Source organism: Lissotriton vulgaris, chromosome 5, assembly GCF_964263255.1.
Source record: "Lissotriton vulgaris chromosome 5, aLisVul1.2, whole genome shotgun sequence".
Taxonomy (NCBI): Eukaryota; Metazoa; Chordata; class Amphibia; order Caudata; family Salamandridae; genus Lissotriton; species Lissotriton vulgaris.
The window spans coordinates 898,984,838-899,009,352 of record NC_141693.1 but is presented as its reverse complement, the minus strand read 5'-3'; the positions used below and the strand labels follow the sequence as shown (position 1 = coordinate 899,009,352).

Sequence of the window (24,515 nt, the reverse complement as noted above, 5' to 3'; positions counted from 1 at the left end):
TTTTAAGCTCGATGCGCATGCGCATTGAGCTTAAAAGTCACGGGCACTGCAAGGAATCGCCACGATTCCTTGCAAGTTAGTTAAAGAGTGGTTAAGCCCCCATAGTCTCGCAAGCTCGATGCGCATGCGCATCGACAGGCGAGACCTAAAAATGAGATATTTAGGGATTTATCTTACAAACAAGTTGGAAGAAATCCCAAAGACTAGTTGGTCAATGGTAATTAAGGAAATAAGGAAGCTTTTGACCAGATGGAACACTTTGCCTCTTAACATCTATGGTAGCGTTAACCTAATCAAAATGATTATATTGCCAAAGGTCTCCTTCCTTTTTAACTCTATCCCCTTAAAATTTGACAAAAAAGACATTTCTAACCTGCAAGGGAGGATTGGTTCGTTAATATGGGCCACAAAATCGCCAAGAATAGCTTGGAAAAAATTGAGGAGGGGGTTGAAATTGGGGGGGGGGGGGGGGAGGGGGTGGTTGGCTCTTCCGGATTTACTTTTTTATTGTTATGCTTTTCGGTTTAAAAATTTTAGACTCTTAGCTAATAAATTGGACTCTTCATCGCACAGTAAACTATTTCGGGCAATGACATCAGACCTAATATACGGCCCAGACTTCTTTCTTTATAAATTTGGAGATCAGAAGTTTTTTAAGAAAGTTCGTTTGAAGCTTCTACGGGCAGCCTTAGACAACTGGCAATCGATACGCAGAATTTTAGGTATCCCATATTATCATTCTCACGCCCCAATATGGGATTCTCCTGGCACCCCGGAATGTTTACAGGATCAACTTGCCCTTCCGTTGAAAACAGCTGGTTTTACTAATTGGGGAGAATTGAGTATCAATTCCTCTTTACTGAGTTGGGAATCCCTATCAAATCTAACAGGAGGAACTATGACCAGATTTAAATTCTATCAGTTATCTGCCTGGTGGGGAAATCAGAACTGGTCTAGTGAGGAGGAGATCTCCATTTTGGAACCAATTAGTAGAGAGAAGGGATGGAAAGGCGAGGTTACACTATGGTATAGGACTCTAGTGGGAACCAGGGATAACCAAGAAGCGGAAATCAATAAGCTATGGGACAATTCCACTGTACAGATCGAAGGAGATTTATTAAAAGTTTGGACAGATTCCTTCACCCTGTCTCAAAAAATTATAAAACCTTCAAACTTGCGAAGAAACCACCTTTTTACGTCATATAGGGCGTACTGGACACCTGCGAAACTTTCTAAAATTGCAACAGAAGAATATTTATGCCCAAGATGCAAATCGCCAGCAGCGGATGATGGTCATATGTTTGTGGAATGTTCAGAAATAGCTACGTATTGGAGGCAGGTGTGTGGGTTTCTTGAAGAAGTGTTATCAATACCAATAATCTATAGCCCTGGATTAGTTCTATTTGGTCTCTCACATGACTATAACATAAAAAGCCATATTACACAGTTTATTTTTTACATAGTTGTTATTGCTAGGAGGGAGATCTGTAGGGAGTGGAAATCTGAAAGTCCTCCAAAATTTGCAGACTGTTTAAGAAATATTATGGCAATAAGCCACTTGGATTTGTTGTGTGGTGGGGCAAATTCAACTAAATTGTGCTCAGTATTAAATACATGGTGTGAGAAATGATATCCATAAGTCCAATGATTATGCCAGAGGTTAATTGGTCCGATCCTCCCAAAGGGGCAAGTAACATCGGAATTGGGAGTTGGATTGGAATTGACCTACCTCTGGGCAATCTCCAACGGCTCTCCACAACACAAGGGCGGAAAAGGGCGGCAGTGTTGGTGGCCTAGAGTAAGCTCATCTAGAGTTAACATCTACTGGTGGCATGTATGAGGACGAAAAAAATAATAATAATAAAATAAAATAAAATCTTCCTACAATGGATTAAGATACTAAACACAGCACTCACAGCACGGATAAGAGTAAATAAATATGTATCAGAAGCAATAAAAATCGAGAGAGGCACACGTCAAGGATGCCCCCTTTCCCCCCTACTTTTTGCAATTGCCCTAGAACCACAAGCGTGCAAAATACGACAGGGTCATAAATATGCAGCTCTTCAATTCCACAAAGGCCACTAAAAATATTGTTATACGCAGACAATATGGTATTATAGATCAAAAATCCAACAGCAAATCTCTCCCCATTACTAAGGGAATATATTAAATTCGGTCAACACTCAGGTCTCCAAATTAATTGGACTTGAATGGCAAACAGACTCGGTCAAATACCTAGGTGTGTGGTATCACTGTGACCCCGACACAGTTATCCACGCAAACTAAGGGACGGCAATTAGCAAGCTCGAAGAGAAAGTGGAACGGTGGATTCAACTGCCACTTTCCCTGGCAGACCGACTGGCCATGATCAAGGTGGTCGTTTTGCGCAAATTCCGATACCTTTTTAATAGCATACCCATCACCCCGCCAAGGGCTCTATTTCAAAGACTGACTACTGCTGTAACCTGCCTCATATGGGCAGGCAAGCAAGCGCGCATCGAATTACGGGCCCTAACACTGCCTTTCTCCAAAGGAGGGTTTAGGGTACCAGACTTCCTCCTCTATTATTTATGCGCTCAAGCGCAATATGCACACTACTTGTACCACCCTGTCCCCTACCTCCACCATACAGCGATCGAAGACGGGGATGCGCACCCACTCCCGCTACGCAATATCCTACCCTACCGACGTACCCGGATACATCCATACGAAATAAACACAATCAATACTACTAACGCAGCTTGTCAGAGAATGGGGAAACTGGCACAAACTACTGATATACGCGCCGGCAATGCCCTTGCAATTTTACCCAGATTTATCGGTTACCCAAGAAAAGGTTGGAATGGAATTATTACAAGTGGAAATAGAAAAATTGGGAGACTTGTACAGTAACAGCACATTTATAGAGCTCAAAGACCTTCTCCATATCAGCAATCAAACGTTAATGTTTAAATTTACCTACCATAGACTACAGGGAGCCATTAAAAAACTATATCCCATTTATCCTGATGAACCGCCACAACTGAAAGCCCTACAAATGATTATTACCACACCCCACAACGCCCACATGGTGACTAAACTATATACACAACTTCCAAGACGATATTGATGACAATACATATAAAGCACTGGAACGTTGGAACATCGTGCTCGATCCCCCCTCACAGAGGAAGAATGGTATACCTGCTGCATCTTAACAAGTATGCTCACTCCAAATGGCAAATTACGCATACTGCACTATAAATACCTGCACCAAACATATCATACCCCTGCTAAATTACACAAATATGGCCTCCATTCAGACGCAAGGGGTCTACGATGCGGTGCGGATAATGCCGATTTTATTCATCTTGCATGGCAGTGTACTCCAATTAGAACGTACTGTCCAGGTGTTGCTCAGATATTGAGTGAGATACTGGGAATCCCCATAAACTGTACAATTTGAACATGTTTGCTCAGCCTCGTACGCAATGTACGCATCACCAAACGTACATTTTGCATGATAGCAGTACTCTTGGCAAAACGAAGAATCTCGATGCTCTGGGGTAGTAGGGAGACCCCACAGACTAAACAACAGGTTAAAGATATAGCATACTGTAACGATACCCTAAAGACATACGAGGAAGAATTACCCTCCAAGCCAAGAGACTATTGGATGCATTCGGTTGACTATCTCCAATCACACCAAGCGGTATGGAAGTGCATTGATGTGTAAGATAAGATAATGTGGTTGATGATAATGGTTTAAATACTGCAATGTACTGTATGGATACCCTATCTCTATTGAAGCCTGTATGTTTTGTTCGAATTCTGTATGACTTTAATAAAATACCTATAAATAAAAAATAAATAAAATGTGATCATTGGTTCATTCCTGTAAACCCCATGCTGTGACCTTACTTACTCAACTTTAATTCTGTGGCATACCTAATCTCTGCAAATATAAGTAAATTTGTTTACATATGAATATATATTATTTTTCTTATCCTGGAAAACTAGATATATAACTCTGCCACAATTGCCACAATCATTTGCAATAAAGATTTTATTGTTTTATTAACTGGGGGATTTAAAAAAAAATAATAATAATATGTATATATATATATATATATATATATATATATATATATATTACCTACTGGCGATAGCCAGTAGGTATATATAGTTAGGATTTTTTTCCTATGGGACTTTTGAAAATTCTATGTCTAATAACTTTGGCGTTTGTGGACGGAATCGGCTGAGATTTTCAGGAAAATGGCACATTTTGTTTCTGAGCAGCTCCTGAAAATTTAGGGGGGGTTCGTCAAGGGGGGGCCGAGAAAAAAGGGGGGTCCCAAAACGCGTTTTTCCCATGTTAATTTCCATAGGGCGGTTGGACTCACTTTTAGCCCGAACGGCTGAATGGATTTCCACGAAACTTGGCAACATTGTAGGGACTGTTAGCCCGATGTGCCTTTGCTAGGTCTCAATATATGTGCTTCAGTGGATTTTGAGAAATTAACGTTTAAATCAAGATATATATCTGTAACAGCGCTCCGGGCAGCGCTCCGGTTCGCGAACTTTTCGCGTATCGGAACTTTGCAAAGCGAAGCTGATTGGCTCTCCGGTGTCTGTCAACATTCTAAACAGTCCGGTGCGGCCGCCATCTTGTCTCTCGGTAGGATCGAGAGACAAGAGGAGGCCAAAACAAAGGGGGAAATGAAGGAAAGGGGGCAAGGTAGACCCCTCCTGACCCCCTGGGATTGATGAGGGGGATATTATAGAGCCACGCCGGGCCCAAAAAAAAAAAAAAAAAAATCCGATTTTTTCGCCGTAGAGACGCGTCTTGGTTCGCGAACCGGGCAGCTAACCGGGAAGCTAACCGTCAGTGTAACCAAAAAAAAAAAAAAAATCCGATTTTTTCGCCGTAGAGACGCGTCTTGGTTCGCGAACCGGGCAGCTAACCGGGAAGCTAACCGGCAGTGTAACCCAAAAAAAAAAATCCGATTTTTTCGCCGTAGAGACGCGTCTTGGTACGCGAACCGGGCAGCTAACCGGGCAGCTAACCGGGAAGCTAACCGGGAAGCTAACCGGCAGTGTAACGGGAGTCTGAGGAGTAGCTGATTGGCTGTCAATATTGTAAACAGTCCGGAGCGGCCGCCATCTTGTCTCTCGGTAGGATCGAGAGACAAGAGGAGGCCAAAACAAAGGGGGAAATGAAGGAAAGAGGGCAAGGTAGACCCCTTCTGACCCCCTAGGATTTATGAGGGGGATATTATAAAACCACGTGGGGCCAAAAAAAAACAAACAAAAAAATCCGATTTTTTCGCCGTAGAGACGCGTCTTGGTACGCGAACTGGGCAGCTAACCGGGCAGCTACCGGGAAGCTACCGGGAAGCTAATCGGCAGTGTAACGGGAGTCTGAGGAGAAGCTGATTGGCTGTTATCATTGTAAACAGTCTGGAGCGGCCGCCATCTTGTCTCTCTGTGGGATCGAGAGACAAGAGGTGGAAAAAAAAAAGGTGTAAATGAATGAAAGGGGTAAGGCAGACCCCTCCTGAACCCCTAGGATTGATGAGGGGGCTATTAAAGTTCCCTGGGGGGTGAAAAAAAAAAATTTGCGATTTTCGCGGTAAAGGTGCTTCCTGGTACGTTAACCGGGCAGCTAACCGGCAGCGTAACGGGAGTCCGACATATTGTGTTTTTTGAACGTTTGTGATATGTGCACGTGTGGATTTTGTCTAATTAAGGTTAAAAAATATATATATATCTTTAAGCGTGTTCTGGCGCGCTTACGTTTTGGGTTTGGTTTGCGCTGCAGAGACGATACGTCACGGTTATGCGATGCATCATGAGGCGTCTCACGGGCTACGTGATACGTCACTTAATAAAGAATATATTTTACAGCTATAGATATTAGCTTTTAAAAAACCAATGAAATTCACAGAAAAAACCATAGGTTATAGACCATATATAGTTAGGAATTTGCATTTACAAAACCTTGAAAATTCACTGAAAAAACCATAGGTTATAGACCATATATAGTTAGGGATTAGCATTTAAAAAACCTTATTTTATTTGCACAAAACCATTGAAATTCCATATATAGTTAGTTGCACTAACTATATATCGCGGACCCGCAATCCACTGCTAATGATGTCACATATTACATCATTCATGACATGGTCAGTGACATCACTGATGACATCACTGATGACATCTCAAATGACATCACTGATGACATCACTGATGACAACACCCAGTGACTGTATGTTTCTGTAAAGTTAAAATATGTCTTACATATTGAAGAATGAGTGGATGTATAAGTGTCTGGATGAAGGATTTAGTAGGTGCATGACTGACTGTATGAGAGAATGATTAAATGTGTCTCACTGAGTGCATGGGTTAGTGATTAAAGTGTCTTAATTTGGCAATCAATATTTATGTTCTTCTGTAAACTGCTGCATGTTTAAATCAGTAGCTATATCAGTAACTATATGGGTTATTGAATGGTTGCCCAAGTATTTGTATGGGAGACTGAGTGTGTGTGTGGGTGGCTGGGAGGTGTATAACTCTGTGCATAGATGTGTGAGCGGTTGATTCCCTAGGTGTATGGGTTCAAAAGTGCATGTAGAAACAGCTGTATGGACAGTTGACTGTGTGCATGAGTATATTGGTGAGTGAATGGATATCTCAGTTCTACATGTCAAAGTAAGTACATATGTAAAGCACACTCCATGTGAGAGTTGACATATATAAATAACTGAACATAAGAGTCAGTGAATGTGAGAGTGGCTGTATGAATCATTGTGAACTTGTATCAAGGATTGTATAAGAGAGTAAATATGTGTTAGTATATGTTTGAATAAGTAAGGTGTGTATAACTGTATAGTTAAGGAAATGGAGATGTGATTGATTCTTTGCATGACTGAATAGGTGTGTGAGTAACTCCATGGATGTGTGACAGTCTGCGAGTGCCTGTTTACACTGAGTGTATCAAAGGTTATATTAGAGTCTGAAGATGTATTATCACATAAATGATATCATCAGTGATGTAATCAGTAATGTCAAATGAGATGTCAGTGATGTCATCAGTGATGTCATTTGAGATGTCATCAGTGATGTCATCAGTGATGTCATTTGAGATGTCATCAGTGATGTCATCAGTGATGTCACTGACCATGTCATGAATGATGTAATATGTGACATCATTAGCAGTGGATTGCGGGTCCGCGATATATAGTTAGTGCAACTAACTATATATGGAATTTCAATGGTTTTGTGCAAATAAAATAAGGTTTTTTAAATGCTAATCCCTAACTATATATGGTCTATAACCTATGGTTTTTTCAGTGAATATATATATATATATATATATATTTCGGATCGTGTCTCTGACAGGGCGGCTGTGAGCTGGCAAGGACACACTAAAGTGATTTAAGGTGCTTCTGGAGGAAGAGGCAGGGGACTGAACTATACTGCTGTCTCAGGTGTTGTCTACGAGAACCAACGCCTTGACTACGTATGGGCTGAAAGGCCTGCTAGGCTGAAGGGGGGTTGGGGCATTAGCAAAAGTGAAAACCTCGACCGTAGCCATGGCGAGAGCCATTACACAGCATGTCCATCAAGGATTCTTGGACATCATCAGAGAAGGCCATATACCTTATCCAGGTGTGGTGCTGAAGTGCCATACTGGTACCCACTGCTTGATCTAAGCATTCGATCATGGCCAATCCATAACACATAACAAATTTTGCAGCATCGCGATCATCCTGAAAAGCTTCAGTGAGGGACGCTCTAAGGTTGTCCAGAACAGCTAGTAAAACTAGTGCTACCATGTCCCAAAGGGCATGTAAGTAGAGGCCCAGAAGACAGCTAGCATTCACTGACCTCAGAGCAAGGCTCATAAAGGATAACTTTACGCCAACTTAAAGTTTTGTCCCGAAAATGTGCAAGTGCATCCGGTGGATTGAAGTGATTGAGTGACATCTAAAGGTGGGCTTCAGTGGAATGTGAATAATCAACGGCATCAGTCACATAACAGAGTCTGCAAGCCCCCTTTAATTATTCACTTCTGTATGAGTCGAGTGGAAGCAGGATGCAATAATGTTTTAACTGCCGGATAGAAGTGTTTGAGCATCCCAAAAGGTGCCAAAGACAGGCCCCCACAGCTGCATGGTAACTGCAGCAGTGGGGCACACGGTGAATTGAGCTGGCACAAATGACAACACTGGGTCAGCGAACTGAGGGTGTGTTTTCATTTCGTTCAAATGGAGGCAAGTAGGGATGGAAGGCACAGGACCGACTTGACAATGTTATAAACAATTGGCAAGTCCTTATTACAGTTATTTGTTGAATGTATTTTTTCCATAGTGTGCTTCTCGGCATAAAAGTAAATTTAAAAAAACAAATAACACAACAGTTCAAAAAGTCTTGGCCTATTTTAATTTACGTAAACTATAAAAAGTTGCATTCAATCACTTGCACAAGGTAGATTCTAGAACTTCTTTGCTCATAGAAGCTTTGAAAGCATTTCGATGGTGATTTAGTATCAGTTTTCTTCTGCTTAATCATGTAAATTGAGAAGACCGACTGTGATCCTTTCCTGTTTCACTATAACTTTTACTCTCTCGTCTAGTGAGAAATCTGTGTGTTCTGATAATGTAACCATATGACAATGTTAAAGGGAGTGTTTCCTTTTCTATCACTCAGTCAGTGTTGTGAATGCCTTTGATCACTGAAGGCTCGATTTTAGAAATGGTGCCTTGCTTTGAAGACCCTGTCAAACTTCCAGCACACTGAAGCACAGCTGCCCTTTGAGCTCAAAATACTTAAATTCAGAGTTAAACTAGAAGAACCACTTCTTCATTAACTGAATTTATTTCAAAACCTTGTTTTCTGCGTCATAATTTTCTCAATATTTTTTTATTTTATTATCAAGGCGTATGTTTTCTTAAAGAAATAATCTGTAAAATACACTGCCTTCTTCCTAATCTCTTGTGAAGCACTTTAAAGTCAGATATTGTACCCTTGGCGGTATATCTATTAGAGTTTATGAAGTGAACTATTGAACATCCAACCTCCTATATTTAAAACTAGTTCAAACCACTTCCAGTGTCATAAAGGCCTTAAAAAGATGCTTTACTCAACATAAAATCCCCACGAAAGAACCTAGGTATGTAACTGGTGCATGTTTTCTTTCTCCAAGGTCCAAAGAGACCTTTTGGGGTTTATTCATCATGTTTTATGAATAGTTTTAAAGATCGAGACCGTATGAATGGAGTTACGGTTAATATGTAGGTGCGAGTGGGGGCCTATTTTCTTAGACAAATAGTTGATAATATGGAGAGTACCATATAATGAACACAGCATGTAACAAGATGATAGCAAAAGTTAAAGATTCTGCTCAGCCTTGTCCTGCTTGCATTTACCATTTAGCTTTTAATTATATTGCTTTGGTGCTAAAACACCTTTTAGGTGGCTGCAGTTCTTAACTTTTGGAAATTTGCTCTGGAGGTCCTTCTTGTGAAGAAACCATTGGCTGCCCTGGCAGCACTGCTTAACTGTTGCCACATAGCCCTGTAGCACTTTGTTAAGACAGTGGCAGAGAAAGCAGTCAACAAACAACGTTTGGTGCAGGTACTGCTTAAAACTAATCTTGATCCTTCACAAGCAGGATCAACCAGTCTATAGTACTAAGACTAAACGCTTTTAGGTGTTAGACCAACTAGGGTCTATGTAAGGAGGTAGGGGAAGTGGCATTAATCCTACTGGATTTGTCTGCACCTTTTGATACCATGTCTCATTAACGTTTGCTAGAAAGTCTTCATGAGGCAGGTATGACTCTTCAGCTTCTGAAAGAACAGCACTAGGTATTTTCTTACCTACTTTCTAAACTTCTTGAAGACAACAGTTGTGGGGTGTTTCGCAGGTTCCTTCTTTAAACCCCCACCCCTCCTACCTTCCCAAAGTCAGCAAGTACAGTGTTGCATATTAATACACAATTTACATTTCAGCTACAGCTATGTCGATAGGATGAGCCAGCCCAGAATTTTGTGCATGTCTAAATGTGTGCATTATCATGTCGCCTGTAGGTAGGGTTTTGTAGCTGAAACAAAGACAGCCGAGCCGAAAAATCTTTTGGTCTTGAGGCTATGGGTAACTCTTCCGCATAAACACTCATTTGCTCTTTGCAATCCACCAAGGAACGGACCCATTGCCAGAGCGTTGGGGCAGACCTAGCACCCCAATGCATTGCAACTGCTTGTTTAGCAAATAAAGTGGAGATTGCAACTAGTCTCCTATTGCATGGCTTTAACCGCTTCAGAGAGCCCAGCAGGCATACCACAGGAGTACATGGGACTTGTTCTGTGGAAATGTCCGATAACATGCGTACAAACCTGCACCAAAATACATTAATGGTGGGACAAGCCAATGCCAGGTGCAATAAATCCGCCTCTACCTGCTCACATCTTATACAGCTTGCCTCTTCTCGTAACCCAAATTTCTTGAGTTGGGTAGGGGTATAGTACAATTGGTGTAAATACTTGAAGTGTGTAATACGGAGATTACAGTTTGCTGTCAATCGACCAGTCAGACTGCAACAGGACTCCCAATTCTCCACGGTCAACAGCAAGGCAAGTACAGCATTACATGTTATTAGCGACGGTGGGTCTATTAGCACATTCTCTCTCTGAGAGACCCTGTAGAGCCTAGTGATCAACCCCCTGGCCCTTTTGACTTTTTAGGTCGAAGCATATCAGAAAGTGCAGCTAGTTGATTGTGAAAAGACTTCTTGTGGGCATTCTGAAAGCTTCCACAGGAATGGATTTCACCCATTGCCCACGATTAACATTGTGGTTTGTACCTCACATTGTCTGGTTTTTATTTGCTCGCTTTATTTTTTTAGGCTGCCTCTCCCATTGAGCAAAGCTTGTTCACCATCACATCTCGTATTCTTCCACAAGTCATTACTTTCTGTAAACAGGCCTTAACATTTTGTTATTATCCTCACAGATTTGCTGTGCTTTTAAAGACAGTGGTCAAATATCAGGCTCCATCTTCCGAGGGAGCTTGGCGAATACTTTTCTTTCTCGGACTTCAAAGTGAGAGGATTTATGTAACAAACTTGCCGGGTACTGGGAAAACAAAAAATGTTGGCACACAGCAAAATGTAAAAGTTTGTAAATGAACTGTGCAAATATTTCAGAAAATATCAGAATTAGGAAATCACAAATAAAGTAATGTAATTCGAAAGTTTGGCGGAAACAAGTATTTTAATATGATCAAATTAAATCAGTACACTAGATGATGCCATTTCCACAAACTTCTGTTGGTGTGCTGTATAATTTTATCAGTAAAACTGTATTTGCAAATGCAATGGTCATTTCAATTGAACACGTGTTTTCTGTAATGGCAGTATGCTAACACAACTTGCATACTCCACTCTACTTCACGTTACGACATGAGCCCAAACGCCACTCTATGCCACTTCACACTCGCCACTGTACTCCACGACAGTCCACAACACACTATGCTACTCTGCTACACTCTATGACAATTTACTACACGCTACAACACTCAACTACACTAAATGCCCAGTGAAAATATACCTGGAGATGTTCTTCCTGGAAAGGATGATCAGGAAATTCTGGTAAGGGTACATTCTTGTTCTCCACTCCTGAAAACAGCTTTACCAGTATGTCAGTAAGTTCATCTAGAGATTCTGTTTTAATAATAATTAAAAAAAAGAATATACATTTTAAAATAAAAAATATGCTAATATGGTTTATTGTGGTTAACATTCATTGTTGTTAATTCTCGTTTCTGAAAGTTAAGGGTAGAAATTATCTTCTCCCCCAGAGCCAATGTTTTATTAAAATATTTTATTCAAATATGTATAATTTCATATGACAGAAAAACACTATGCAACTTTTAGGCACTTTCTCAGACATCCATACATTTGTATATCCGCTTTTTAAAAAGAGTTTTGATAAGCATAGATGCAGAAAACTTGCTATTTTTCATAAAATCTATGTTTTAGAGATGAACTAACACAATAACACTGGCAATTACCAAAAATCAATCAAGAAACTTACACACACCTACAGAATAAATCAGGCCAAAATCAAATGGCCTGAGTCTTTCAACAGCAAAATACGAAGCAGATATGTCAACACAGTGGTAGCAGCATTGGCTCTGATTGATTGAGCCCTTAGACCTTCCAAGAGCTGCTCCTTGTCCAGTGCGTAGCAGATATTAATACAGCGGACTATCCGCCTCATTATGGTCCTTGCTGCCCTGCGTTAACTTTCTGTGCCCTAGAGAACCTCAGGACATCGGATAGTCCACCCCATGGTCCTTGGTACAATCGTTGTAAAAGCTCAAAGCTCTCTTGAGGTCCAAAAGGATTATGCTATTTACCCAGTAAGCATCTGTTGTTGGCATGTACAGCTGGAAATGCACATTGTTTTGCATACTAATGCCATCTACTGTTGGGTCCGGATGTTTGCAAGTTGTTCGTAAAACAAACCAACTGTTCGTTGCATTTGCTACACCTTACAAAGGCAATCCCATTTCTTAATCTTATACTGCAAAATGGATTTTTAAGTGCATTCAAACCTGCTACACTAAAGCTAAACAAACCATCTATACCTCCTAGAGCACATTCCACTCGTAAAATAGGAGTATCTATGTCCTTTTTAGGTAACATCCCTATAGCTGACATTTGTAAAGTAGCAACATAGTCCACACACTTTTACCAAACATTACTGTGTGGATGCGATAGCACGTCAACAAGCCAATGTAGGCCAAGCAGTGCTAAAAACACCTTTTCAAACAGCTGCAAAATCTACTGGTTTGCCACCACTTTGGGAGAATGCTGCGATAAAGTACATGCAAAGCATGTGTATCTACAGCACACATGCCTCAAACGGATTATGCTCCTTAACCAGTAAGCATCTATTCTTTGCATGTAGAGCTGTAGAATCACATGCGCCCTCCCACCTCTCCGGGCACCTGTAGTTGTTGAAGTTTTGCATCATTTACATAACATACGCATGGATATCTCTGTACTACACTTACTTACTCCATTCTCACCCTTTTGTGGGAAAACAATATAACAATGAAGTCGATGCCCTTGTGCACTATCACTGAAAGGATAGTCAATGCCCATGTGCCTATCACTGAAAGGAGGAGTCATCTTACCTCGTGACTAGGAAAGACCTCTTCAAAGAAAAACAACTTACAAACATCCGGACCCAACACAAAACATGTGAACCTAACAGTATAAAACTTTATTTACATATTTAATTAATAGTGGAACATAAAAGAGCCTACCTAGCTAGTGGAATCAATAAAGCTAGTAATGGCCCAAGAGAGATTTTTAACATTGTCGATAGATCCTTCACTGACCCTCAAGCACTGAATCGGCACCAGCCCGCCTCCCAGTCTCTCTGCAACCAACTTTCGGAATTCTTTGAGAATAAAATAGAGCTCATTTATGCCTCTTTCCCACTGTTGAGAGCCTGGACTTGGAGGGGGAACCGTCAAATCAGAACGTGTCGACTCCTTCTCTTACGGAATTTGCAGAAATTTCAGAAGAAGCCACCCTGGTAGAACTATCTAAATGCAAATCCGGATCCCCCAATGACCCTTGGCCTGCGAATATAAGGCACTCGCCGCTCTTCTCAACCCCCATCTCAATTCCATCTGGAATAATTCCTTGAGATTGGGCAGGTTTCCAGAGAAGTGGAAACAGGCCTTCCTAGTCTCGATTCTGAAGAAGCCCAATGCGGACCCGGATAACCCGAGCACTTATAGGCCGATTTCCCTCTTGCCTGCCCCAGCTAAGATATTGGAAAAGCTGGTGCATTCACAAATTGCTAACTATATTGAGTCCCAAGGGCTATTGCACGACTCCCAGCATGGCTTCCGTTCAGGCCACAGCACAGAGTCGGCCCTGATTGAAATGGCTGACTCTGAGGTGGACGCTGGGTCGAGGGCGGTGTTAGTGCTGCTGGATCTTTCAGCAGCATTTGACACCGTCTCCCATAAGATTCTGCTGGAAAGACTGAGTGCTTTGGGTATTCAGGGTACCGTGTTAAAGTGGGTTGCCTCTTTTTTGTCAAACCGCACCCAGCAGGTGCATACTCCCCCTTACACGTCCTCTGCTAGGCCCCTCAAATGGGGTGTCCCTCAGGGCTCATAGTTGAGCCCGCTCCTTTTTAATGTGTATTTTACCCCACTGGCTAAAATGATTGCACAGGCTGGGGTCAAATCTACCTCCTATGCTAATGATATTCAGCTCCTTTCACTTTTGATGAGGCCACATCCTCGGCATTCGATTAGCTGAAATCAAGCCTTAGGAATATATCTAAATGGATGGATTCGAACTCCTTGAAACTCAATGCTGGAAAGACGGAGGTTCTGTTTTTCAATCAACCTTCCCCACTGGAATCTAGCCTATGGTGGCCAGAAGATCGGAGTCAGGCCCCCACACCCAAGACTCGGTTAGGAATCTTGGGGTTCGTTGGGACAACCATCTCTCCTTCGGATCCCAGGTTCAAACAGTTGCAGCATCTTGCTTCTCTAAGATCAGAATAATAAAAAAGCATATCAACTACTTGCCTACTGAGTGCGGTAAAACTGTGATCCATGCCCTGATAACCTCTCATCTGGACGACGCCAATGCATTATACCTGGGCCTTACAAGTGGTCTGTGCCATAAGCTTCAGACTGTCCAAAATGCAGCGGTGCGCCTGGTAGAGGGCATTCCTCCTAGACATCACAACTCCCCGCATCTCAGCAAATTACACTGGCTTCCTATCGCGAAAAGATGCGAGTTCAAAGCATTGACATTGGCCAATAGAGCCATGAAAGGCAAAGGACCTGCTCATCTCGAAGCCAGTCCTCGTCCCTATTGTAACTCTAGAACACTGAGATCCAATTCCCAACTTCTGCTGGTGACTCCCAGATTTAAAAAAACCCGACCGGGAGGTAAAACTTTCGACGTTTGTGCCTCCAATCGCTGGAATAAGCTCCCGTTGTCCTTTCGCTCGAGCCGTTCGGAACTCGAGTTCCGCAAATCTCTTAAGACTTACCTTTTTGGCGCATAGGTCCTAGTGTATGCCCTTCTGTTACTTGTTCTATTAGCACCGGGACGCGCCGTTGGGGCAGCGGTGCGCTTTACAAAACACACAAATAAACATATGTATGTTATATCTACTTAAGGCCATCATATTCCTTCAGCAGCCACAACTGTTTGGTTTTTTATTCATGACAGAGGAATCTATTCATTACATTTATACAGCACATATATACTCAAGGAATTTTTAAAGTCATCCACTATTTCACGAGCACTACCTCGCACTCATCATACGGCGCACAATCAAAAGATCTCCCTTACAGGGACCCCTCAGGGGGCCCGTAGGGCATTGCAGCGCCGGCCCAAAGAGGAGCACCGCCCTATGATGAAGCATGACACCCCTTGAGTGCGGGGAACCAAGTAAAAGTCACTTTGACTTCCCTTTCCATTTTGTAGACCGACATCCACTTTCTTCTCTTAGGAACAGTAACCTATTGTTTTGGTTTATCCATTACTTGGGAGCACGGACACTGGACCGTCATTAAGCTCCTTATCCGCCACCTATTTTGTTTAGAGTTGCTTTTAAAAGCAAAAAATTAGATAGGGCCAGCCAAAAGTGCACGCGGAAAGTCCTTGATGGGCTAAAGACAGCACAAGAAGCAAAACCTCTGACAACTTTGCCTGAAATGGGTCTGTATGAATCCACTACTTTGGGAGAGAGCTCAAAGGCAGTCAACTCCCACCACTCAATCTCCCTGCATAGAGATCTATATCACTTGGCTCCCTGCTCTACTGCTGCAACAGAAGAACGTCCAAAAGTGGTAGCCAGATTGGAGCAAACATGCTCACGCCCAGCAGTTCCAGGTACCACACTCTCCTGCATTAATCGTGAGCCATTTGGATGACTTAGGATTGGTCATTCCTGACCTTCTTCAGAACTCGAGGAAAGCGAGGCAGATACTAGAGCACATGCAGAAGTCCTGAGTTCCACTGAAGGCGTAAAGAGTCTCCTAGAGCAAGGCTTTTAAGGAACTCCCGCATGCAAAAGTGTTGACATTGGGTATTCTCTGGGATGGTTAAAAGATCAAGCTAGAGTTCTCTCCAATGTTGGAAGGTGACCTGCACCCCATTTGGGTACATCTGACATGCATCGCCAGTTGAGTTCTTCCAACATCACCTTTAAGGAACCACCAGGTGGTTCAAGACCAGGGCCGTGGCCTACCAACTCAACCAGATGCAGAAGCACAGGGCCTCCTGGCACAGGAACAAGGAACCCACTCCGCCCAGCTTGTTGAAGTATTACTTGGCAAGTTCTGTGAGCACCTGAACCAGGTACAATGTGATGGATGGTAATATGAACCTTAACACAAGATGAATGGCCACAACTCCATAGATTGACATGGAGGGGTGTCTCCAGAAGTGACAAGAGTCCTTTGGCCTGACCGCCCCACCCCAGAGGCTTTGTGTTAGTCACCACTGTCTAGTCTGGGTGGGATAGCGGGAGGGGTCTGCTGCCAATCTAATTTCAGTCTAGCATCCAGCATTGCAGGTCTTGTCCAGTCTCCTGTGAAATCTGGATGGTATGCAACTGGTTTCCTTGGTGCTGAGCTCAGTGAGACTTCAGATCCCACTGCAGAGCCTGCATATCCCACCAAGCGTAGTTAGCAAACAGGATGCATGAGGCCAAGAGGTCAGTAAGACCCGCAGCCATTCATGGAGACAGAGGATGAAGCATCGGGATCATAGTCCGGAATGTCCTGGACTCGGTGAACTGAAGGGAAGACTTAAAACTGCAGCATATCCAGAAGGGCATGATTAACAGAAGACTCTGCGAATAAGTCAAGTGTGACTCCAGCACGTTGATCAATAACTCCAAAGATGTAAGAAGGTTCCCTGTTGTCTGAAGGTATTCTAGGACTGACGGGTGAGCTAGCCTTCAACAGCCAGTCGTCTAGGTAGGTGGAACAATAGTATCCCACAACCTCCTACTAGGATCTGCAGCCACCACCATAACATTAGTGAGCACCCAAAGGGTTCTGGTAAGGCTGAAGGGAATCACTGAACTAAAATGCTCCTGGCTCACATGACCTACAGGTAAAGCCTGTGGGCCTGTGGGACTGCAGGACGAGAATGTCAAAACACGATTACAGCAGGACCAGCGCTACCATCCAGTCTTCTGAATCCAGGGCCAATATAACTTGAACCAATGTGAGCAGCTTGAATTTGTCCTTTCTGAGGAAGAAATTGAGAGGGCGAACATCTAAAATAGGATGATGGCCTCCGCTCTTTTTCAACACCGAGAAACAAAAGGAGCGACATATTGTCCATATTTCCAATGCTGGGACCCGCTCTACAGCTCCTTTTTTCTTTGAACTTCCTGTCGCAAAATGGACAAATGGTTTTCAGACAACCGGCCCGGTGCAGGTGGAATGTGCTGCAGATCTAAGAGAAATGATAGGGCATTTCCTTGCTGTTGGACGATCTAGAGCACCCATCTGTTAGGTGTAATGTACAGCCACCCGTTGAGGCAATACCATATCCTTCCTCAAACTGGATGGCTATGTGCCACCATGAGCAAACTAAAGAGGTTTGGTGGTGGTGGCGGAGTTGTGGGACTCCCCTGATAGTCTGGATGTTGTGGGTTGGCTACTTAATCCCAGGCTCAAAAGGACGGGCCGGCGGGATCTGTAGCTGTGGAAGTGAGCCTTGGGCTTTCACATGAGCCAAGCACTTTCTGAAGCCTTAATAGGGGTGAAACTGTAGGGCATACTGCCACACAGGCACAAGCAGGCTGAGGCAGATGCTGTAGCTCTGCTTTCCGTGAATACCTCAAGGGTCAACTCTGCCTGATCGCTGAAGAGACAGGCACAGTCACATGGCATGTCCATTAACGATGCCTGAAAATCACATCAGAAGCCTCTAGATTTCATCCACGTGTGGCGGTGAAGCACCACACTGGTAGAGACTGCCATGCACAATCTGTTAATGGTGACCAGCCCAGAATGGATGCACTTCATTCACGGCATGCTGACCATCTTGAATGGGATTGACTGCTGTTGCAGACCAATACATCCAGGCTCTGCAGAGTAGTAGAGAGTGCTGCATGAGGAATACAGGAGAAGTGAGTGAGTGAGTGAGCGAGCGTGCGTGCGTGCGTGCGTGTGTGTGTGTGTCTCGGAACTGCCAATTCCCCAAACCTCTGGAGTAGCACAAAGGAGACAAAAATGATAGGGAATTGCCCAGTAGAAATAGAGAAGCTGAGGAATATGCAGTGGCCTGGCTCTCTTTAAAGTATTGAAGGACAGAGTCAGCCTTCTTGCTATATAAGCGAGAACAGTTGAAAGGCATATCCATGAGCGAACACTGCACGTCTCTAGAGGAGCCCGTGAATTATCTGTGACATCGAAGTACCACGCTAATTCTAACTGCTCTGCCAATTCAGACAGTAGTGCCCAATTCGGATCGTAGAACTTATCTAGCTGCACCCCCACCATCCTGTATGGTTTGAGCCAGGGAGACCTCAAATCATTCAGGACTGCCGACAGGCTTTGGCTGACCATGTCCCAGTGACCGTGGAAATATTGCCTTCAAACAGCTGCCAATGGCAAACAGCAGGGCAAGGCTGGCAAAAGCAAACATTTGCGTTCCTGAATGCCACATTTACCTTTGACTCTGTCTGCGGGGGTGGTAGGGAAGACATGGGGGCTCAACCTGCTAGTGGAAGCTTGGACAACTAGACATTACATTCCTAAAATGAGTAACAAAGACCATTTTCGAAAGAAAGTAATGGCCTAATATCACAGATTTTAGCACATTCGATAATTGCATTCCTGGCAGGCACAGATTTGCAGAGAAGTCGTTGCTGCCTGTTCTAGTACAGGATCAGAATCTGAGCCAACAAGCATTTGCAATGCAATAGGTCTCGCAGCATTAAAGTTTGAGTTACTGGCATTGTAAATGACAATGCTTTGCATTAATTTTTTTGACATTTGCAATTGATATATAAACATTGTTTGTGAGTAGTTAGCTGTTGCTTATGCTAAGCTAAGTTGGCAGTAATATAGAGTGCTAGTCTTGCTTGTTATAAGCATGCTGATTTAAAGCCCTCGGATACCTGCGGGTAAAGTTTGCGCTATATAAAAGTGAAAACTAATAAATAAATGAAAAACAGCCTACCTGTACCACGTCCGTTCTTATGACAGAAGCATGCACAAAGAGAGAAGGGATAGAGGTGTGCACACACAAGGAAGCAGGGACGTGCACACATGAAACAATGGAAGCGCAGAGGTAAGCATAAACTCAGGGCACGGGGAGGCAGAGGGATGCACACAAGAGAAGCCGAGAGGTGCAAGCGGGAATGGGGAGGGACATGGATGCACACAGCACGAAAGAGACAGGGAGTGTACAGGTGCACAGAGGAATGCATAGGAAGGCGCAGAGGTGCACAGAGCGGGAGGCAGAGAGGAGTGCACACAAGCGAGCCTAAGAGGTGCAGCGGGAGGGGCAGGTTCTTGCACATAGAGGTGAGGACACAGGGATGTAAGGGTGCAAACGTCAACAATAGATGAGGAAAATTACACGCAGCCAGTTGGTTCCTGCAGCTACCATGTTGTAGGATTTTAGTACCAGTGTCATTGTCCGCTTTTGTAGTGGGGGACGAACCAGTTTCTCTAGTTAAACGTAGAAAAATTAGATGCTATATAAAGCTATCAATATTTCAGACATTCTTTCGATGATCACATACGTAAAAGAATGCACGGTCCCATTAGTTTTGAGGTAGCCCAGTTTATAGGATGTGTAGTTTTGTATTTCCTGATCAATCAACTTTGAAATATGTTGTACGTTTGCCAGGTGTCATGCTTAGAGGGAAAGAAAAATGATTTATTTTTCTTTTCATTTATCACATAAAATGTATGAAAAGACGGGGCGTTAACTCATTTTTGGTGTTACTACAAAAAGGAAAGCATGGGTACTATTAACTGTAAACATGTTTTAACCATTTACCTCACTTGTGTCATGGAAATAATAACCCACATCACTCATCTTGTTCTTTCACCATGCATATGGATTTATTTTTGCTCATGAACAAAAGCCTTGTTTTTCTCCTATGCAAACGTTTGAATCTTTGATGTCAAACAGTTTCTTTGTCAATTTTTTTGCGGACCCGTTTCTGATGAGGCAAATTATGTGGAGGAACAGAAGCACTTGAGTGGCATTTAGTGCACCAGGAAGTGCAAACGGGATTCTTGTGTGTCGATGGCTGTGGGATTCACTTTTTTATAATAAGCAGTTTTTCCGCAGCGCGATGAGAACAGCTGGGGGTTTGCCATTTAGTTTACAAAAACTCCTTTGCCAAAGTTAAGAAGTCGCCGATCTCTTCAATCAAGATTGCAGATATCCATGGCATTGCAGATAAAACAAGCATTGGAAATGCAATAGGTCTCGCATTAGGAAAGTTTGAGCGATTGGTATTGTAAATGACACTTTTTTTATTTATGTGTTGGTTTTGAAAATAGCAAAATTAATAGCTTTGTCAGTTACAATGTCAATAGTTTTAAATTTCGCAAATGTGACACCTATAGCATTTGTAATGCAATGTGTGTTGTATTTACGTGACTTAGATGTATTGATATTACAAATAACAATGGCTTTTAATTTTGTAAATAATTAATACTTAAATAAAAGTTATTGTAATTTATAATGGCAATACCTTAAACGTTTGTAAATAACTTTTGTGAAGATTATGTTCAGTGTATTTTATTGTGACGAAAATCCAAGAACATTGCATTTGCACCTACACACACACAGCCACACATACACACACACACACACACACATATATAGATGTGGTGGTGGTGGATCTGGTGGTGGTGGATGCGGTGGTGGTGGATGCGGTGGTGGTGGTGGATGCGGTGGTGGTGGTGGATGCGGTGGTGGTGGTGGATGCGGTGGTGGTGGTGGATGTGGTGGTGGTGGTGGATGCGGTGGTGGTGGTGGATGCGGTGGTGGATGTGGTGGTGGTGGTGGATGTGGTGGTGGTGGATGTGGTGGTGGTGGATGCGGTGGTGGTGGATGCGGTGGTGGTGGATGCGGTGGTGGTGGATGCGGTGGTGGTGGATGCGGTGGTGGTGGATGCGGTGGTGGATGTGGTGGTGGTGGTGGAAGTGGTGGTGAATGTGTTGGATGTGGTGGTGGATGCGGTGGTGGTGGGTGTGGTGGTGGATGTGGTGGATGTGGTGTTGGTGGATGTGGTGGTGGATGTGGTGGTGGTGGATGCGGTGGTGGTGGATGCGGTGGTGGTGGAAGTGGTGGTGGATGTGTTGGATGTGGTGGTGGATGTGGTGGTGGTGGTGGATGCGGTGAATGTGGCGGTGGATGTCATGGTGGATGTGGAGGTGATGCTGGATGTGGTGGTGGATGTGGTGGTGGATGTGGTGGTGATGGTGGATGTGGTGGTGGATGTGGTGGGGATGGTGGATGGGGTGGTGGATGCGGTGGATGCAGTGGTGGTGGATGCAGTGGTGGTGGTGGTGGATGGGGTGGTGGATGTAGTGGTGGTGGGTGTGGTTAAAGTGTTGGTGGTGGTGATGGTGGATGTGGTGGTGGATGTGGATGTGGTGGTGGATGTGGTGGGGATGGTGGATGGGGTGGTGGATGCGGTGGTGGTGGATGCAGTGGTGGTAGATGCAGTGGTGGTGGATGCAGTGGTGGTGGTGGTGGATGGGGTGGTGGATGTAGTGGTGGGTGTGGTTAAAGTGTTGGTGGATGTGGTGGTGGTGGATGCGGTGGTGGTGGATGTGGTGTTTGATGCGGTGGTGGATGTAGTGGTGGTGGAAGTGGTGGTGGACGTGTTAGATGTGGTGGTGGATGTGGTGAAAGTGGTGGTGGATGTGGTGGTGGATGTGGTGGTGGATGTGGTGGTGGATGTGGTGGATGTGGTGGTGGATGTCATGGTAGATGTGGAGGTGATGGAGGATGTGGTGGTGGATGTGGTGGTGGTGGATGCAGTGGATGTGGGGGTGGTGGTGGATGCGGTGGTGGTGGTTGATGCAGTGGTGGTGGTGGATGGGGTGTTGGTGGTGGTGGATGCAGTGGTGGTGGTTGATGGGGTGTTGGTGGTGGTGGATGCAGTGGTGGTTGTGGTGAAAGTGGTGGTGGATGTGGTGGTGTATGTGATGGTGGTGTATGTGGTGGTGGTGTATGTGGTGGTGGTGTATGTGGTGGTGGTGGATGCGGTGGTGGATGCGGTGGTGGATGTGGATGTGGTGTTGGTGGATGCAGTGGTGGTGGTGGATGTGGTGGTGGAAGTGGTGGTGGATGTGGTGGATGTGGTGGTGGGTGTGGATGTGGTGGTGGTGGATGCGGTGGTGGATGCGGTGGTGGTGGAAGTGTTGGATGTGGTGGTGGATGTGGTAGTGTGGTGGTGGATGTGGTGGTGGATGTGGTGGTGGTGGTGGATGTGGTGGATGCGGTGGATGTGGATGTGGTGGGTGTGGTGGTGGATGCGGTGTATGTGGATGTGGTGGTGGATGTGGAGGTGGATGTCATGGTGGATGTGGAGGTGGTGGTGATGGTGGATGTGGTGGTAGTGGATGCGGTGGTGGTGGATGTGGTGGTGGATGTGGCGGTGGATGTCATGGTGGATGTGCAGGTGATGGTGGATGTGGTGGTGGATGTGGTGGTGGTGGATGCGGTGGTGATGGTGGATGCAGTGGTGGTGGATGGGGTGGTGGATGTAGTGGTGGTGGGTGTGGTGGATGTGGTGGTGGTGGGTGTTGTTAAAGTGTTGGTGGATGTGGTGGTGGATGTGGTGGTGGTGGATGTGGTGGTGGTGGTGGATGTGGTGGTGGTGGATGCGGTGGTGGTGGATGCGGTGGATGTGGTGGTGGATGTGGTGGTGGATGTGGCGGTGGATGTGCAGGTGATGGTGGATGTGGTGGTGGTGGATGCGGTGGTGATGGTGGATGCAGTGGTGGTGGATGGGGTGGTGGTGGTGGGTGTGGTGGTGGTGGTGGGTGTGGTGGATGTGGTGGTGGATGTGGAGGTGGATGTGGTGGTGTATGTGGTGGTGGATGATGTGGTGGTGGATGATGTGGTGGTGGATGCGGTGGTGGTGGATGCGGTGGTGGTGGATGCGGTGTTGGTGGATGCGGTGGTGGTGGATGCGGTGGTGGTGGATGCGGTGGTGGTGGATGCGGTGGTGGTGGTGGTGGATGTGGTGGTGGTGGAGCTAGAGGGAGTAAGATAGAGAGAGAAGGAACTAGAGGGAGCTAGAGCAAGCAAGACAGAGAGAGAGGGAGCTAGAGGGAGCAAGGGAGAGAGACTATTGGCATTGCAAATGTAGACCTCAAACCACTTATAAATAATGTAGGACAGTGGAAATACACACTTAAAGCCCACTAAGATCAGAAACCGCTAGGAAATATGCTAAAATTAACAGCGCGTGTTGAAATAATAGGAACATTGAAATATTTATCTTCACGAGTATCACTACAACTGATGGTATTCACGTTACTAACACGTCATGGCCAGTATCAGAAGAACACTGATTAATAAATGAATCCTTATGCTGCAATAGATCAATAGGTTGTTTGCATACTGGAGTTATGTTGTCAGTCGAGTTATTAAGAAAGGTGAAGCTAGACACATTTGCACTTTTTTTTAATTAAGTGCTTTTAGGAGGAATAAGACGAGTGGGATGGAGGTGTAAAGGCGCAACATTTATTTTGAACATTCTACACAGAAGTCATCAAAAGTCCGTTTGTGAAGGGAACGTTTGCCAGCAGCGTGGTTTCTTTGCACTGACAAACTCATTTTAAACTGGCCTCAAGAGACTAACAAGCTAAGCAGAGCACAGTTCATGTTTGTATTAAAGGTATTTGAGTTGTATTAACTATAATGTCCAAATCTTGTTTACAGTGACAAAATCCCGAGTGTTGGGAATAATGCTATGAATATAGGACAATCATTTAACAAGTCAGACATAATGAGAAAGGGGCAAGGAGAGGAAAAGGATATACACGGCTGCAGCCTTCCTACCACAAGCTTCTCCCAGCGTGCGCTCTGTAGCAGGCCATGCAGTGAATAATTAGGGGAGGAGATGTGCAGGCCCGAGTCAGAGGGCACGCTGAGAAGCTTGTGGGAGGTCGCCTGGGCTGCCTTTGATGTGGTAATGCAAGGCAGGCAGGCAGGCAGGCAGGCAGGCGGCTGGGGAACAGATGGTTTGCGGGAAGAGCGTCGCGAGGGGAGGAGAGTTAAGTATGCTAACCAAAGGCGCACTAAGCCCTCTATGGTAAATGACAAAAGTACAACAAAAGTCTCCGTGTCCATGCAAACCTATGTGATGGGAACCTCCCTGTAACTGGTTTGTGTAAGAAGCTCTCAACTGCGTGAAGAACCCGGTTATTTAAGATGCGTAAATGGGACATAGTGTTTTGTACTCACTGAA

The 24,515-nt window shown here is 44.4% G+C and overlaps 1 protein-coding gene across 2 annotated transcripts in view; it reads right to left on the bottom strand.

Moving 5' to 3' along the window:
* IDE (insulin degrading enzyme) overlaps window positions 1–24,515 on the bottom strand; it is a 996,582-nt gene that overhangs the window by 778,037 nt on the left and 194,030 nt on the right. For both annotated transcript variants that reach the window (XM_086922493.1, XM_086922494.1), the window contains exon 5: window positions 11,595–11,707. In XM_086922493.1, the coding sequence (XP_086778619.1) occupies window positions 11,595–11,707 (113 nt within the window). The remainder of the gene's footprint in view (window positions 1–11,594; window positions 11,708–24,515) is intronic.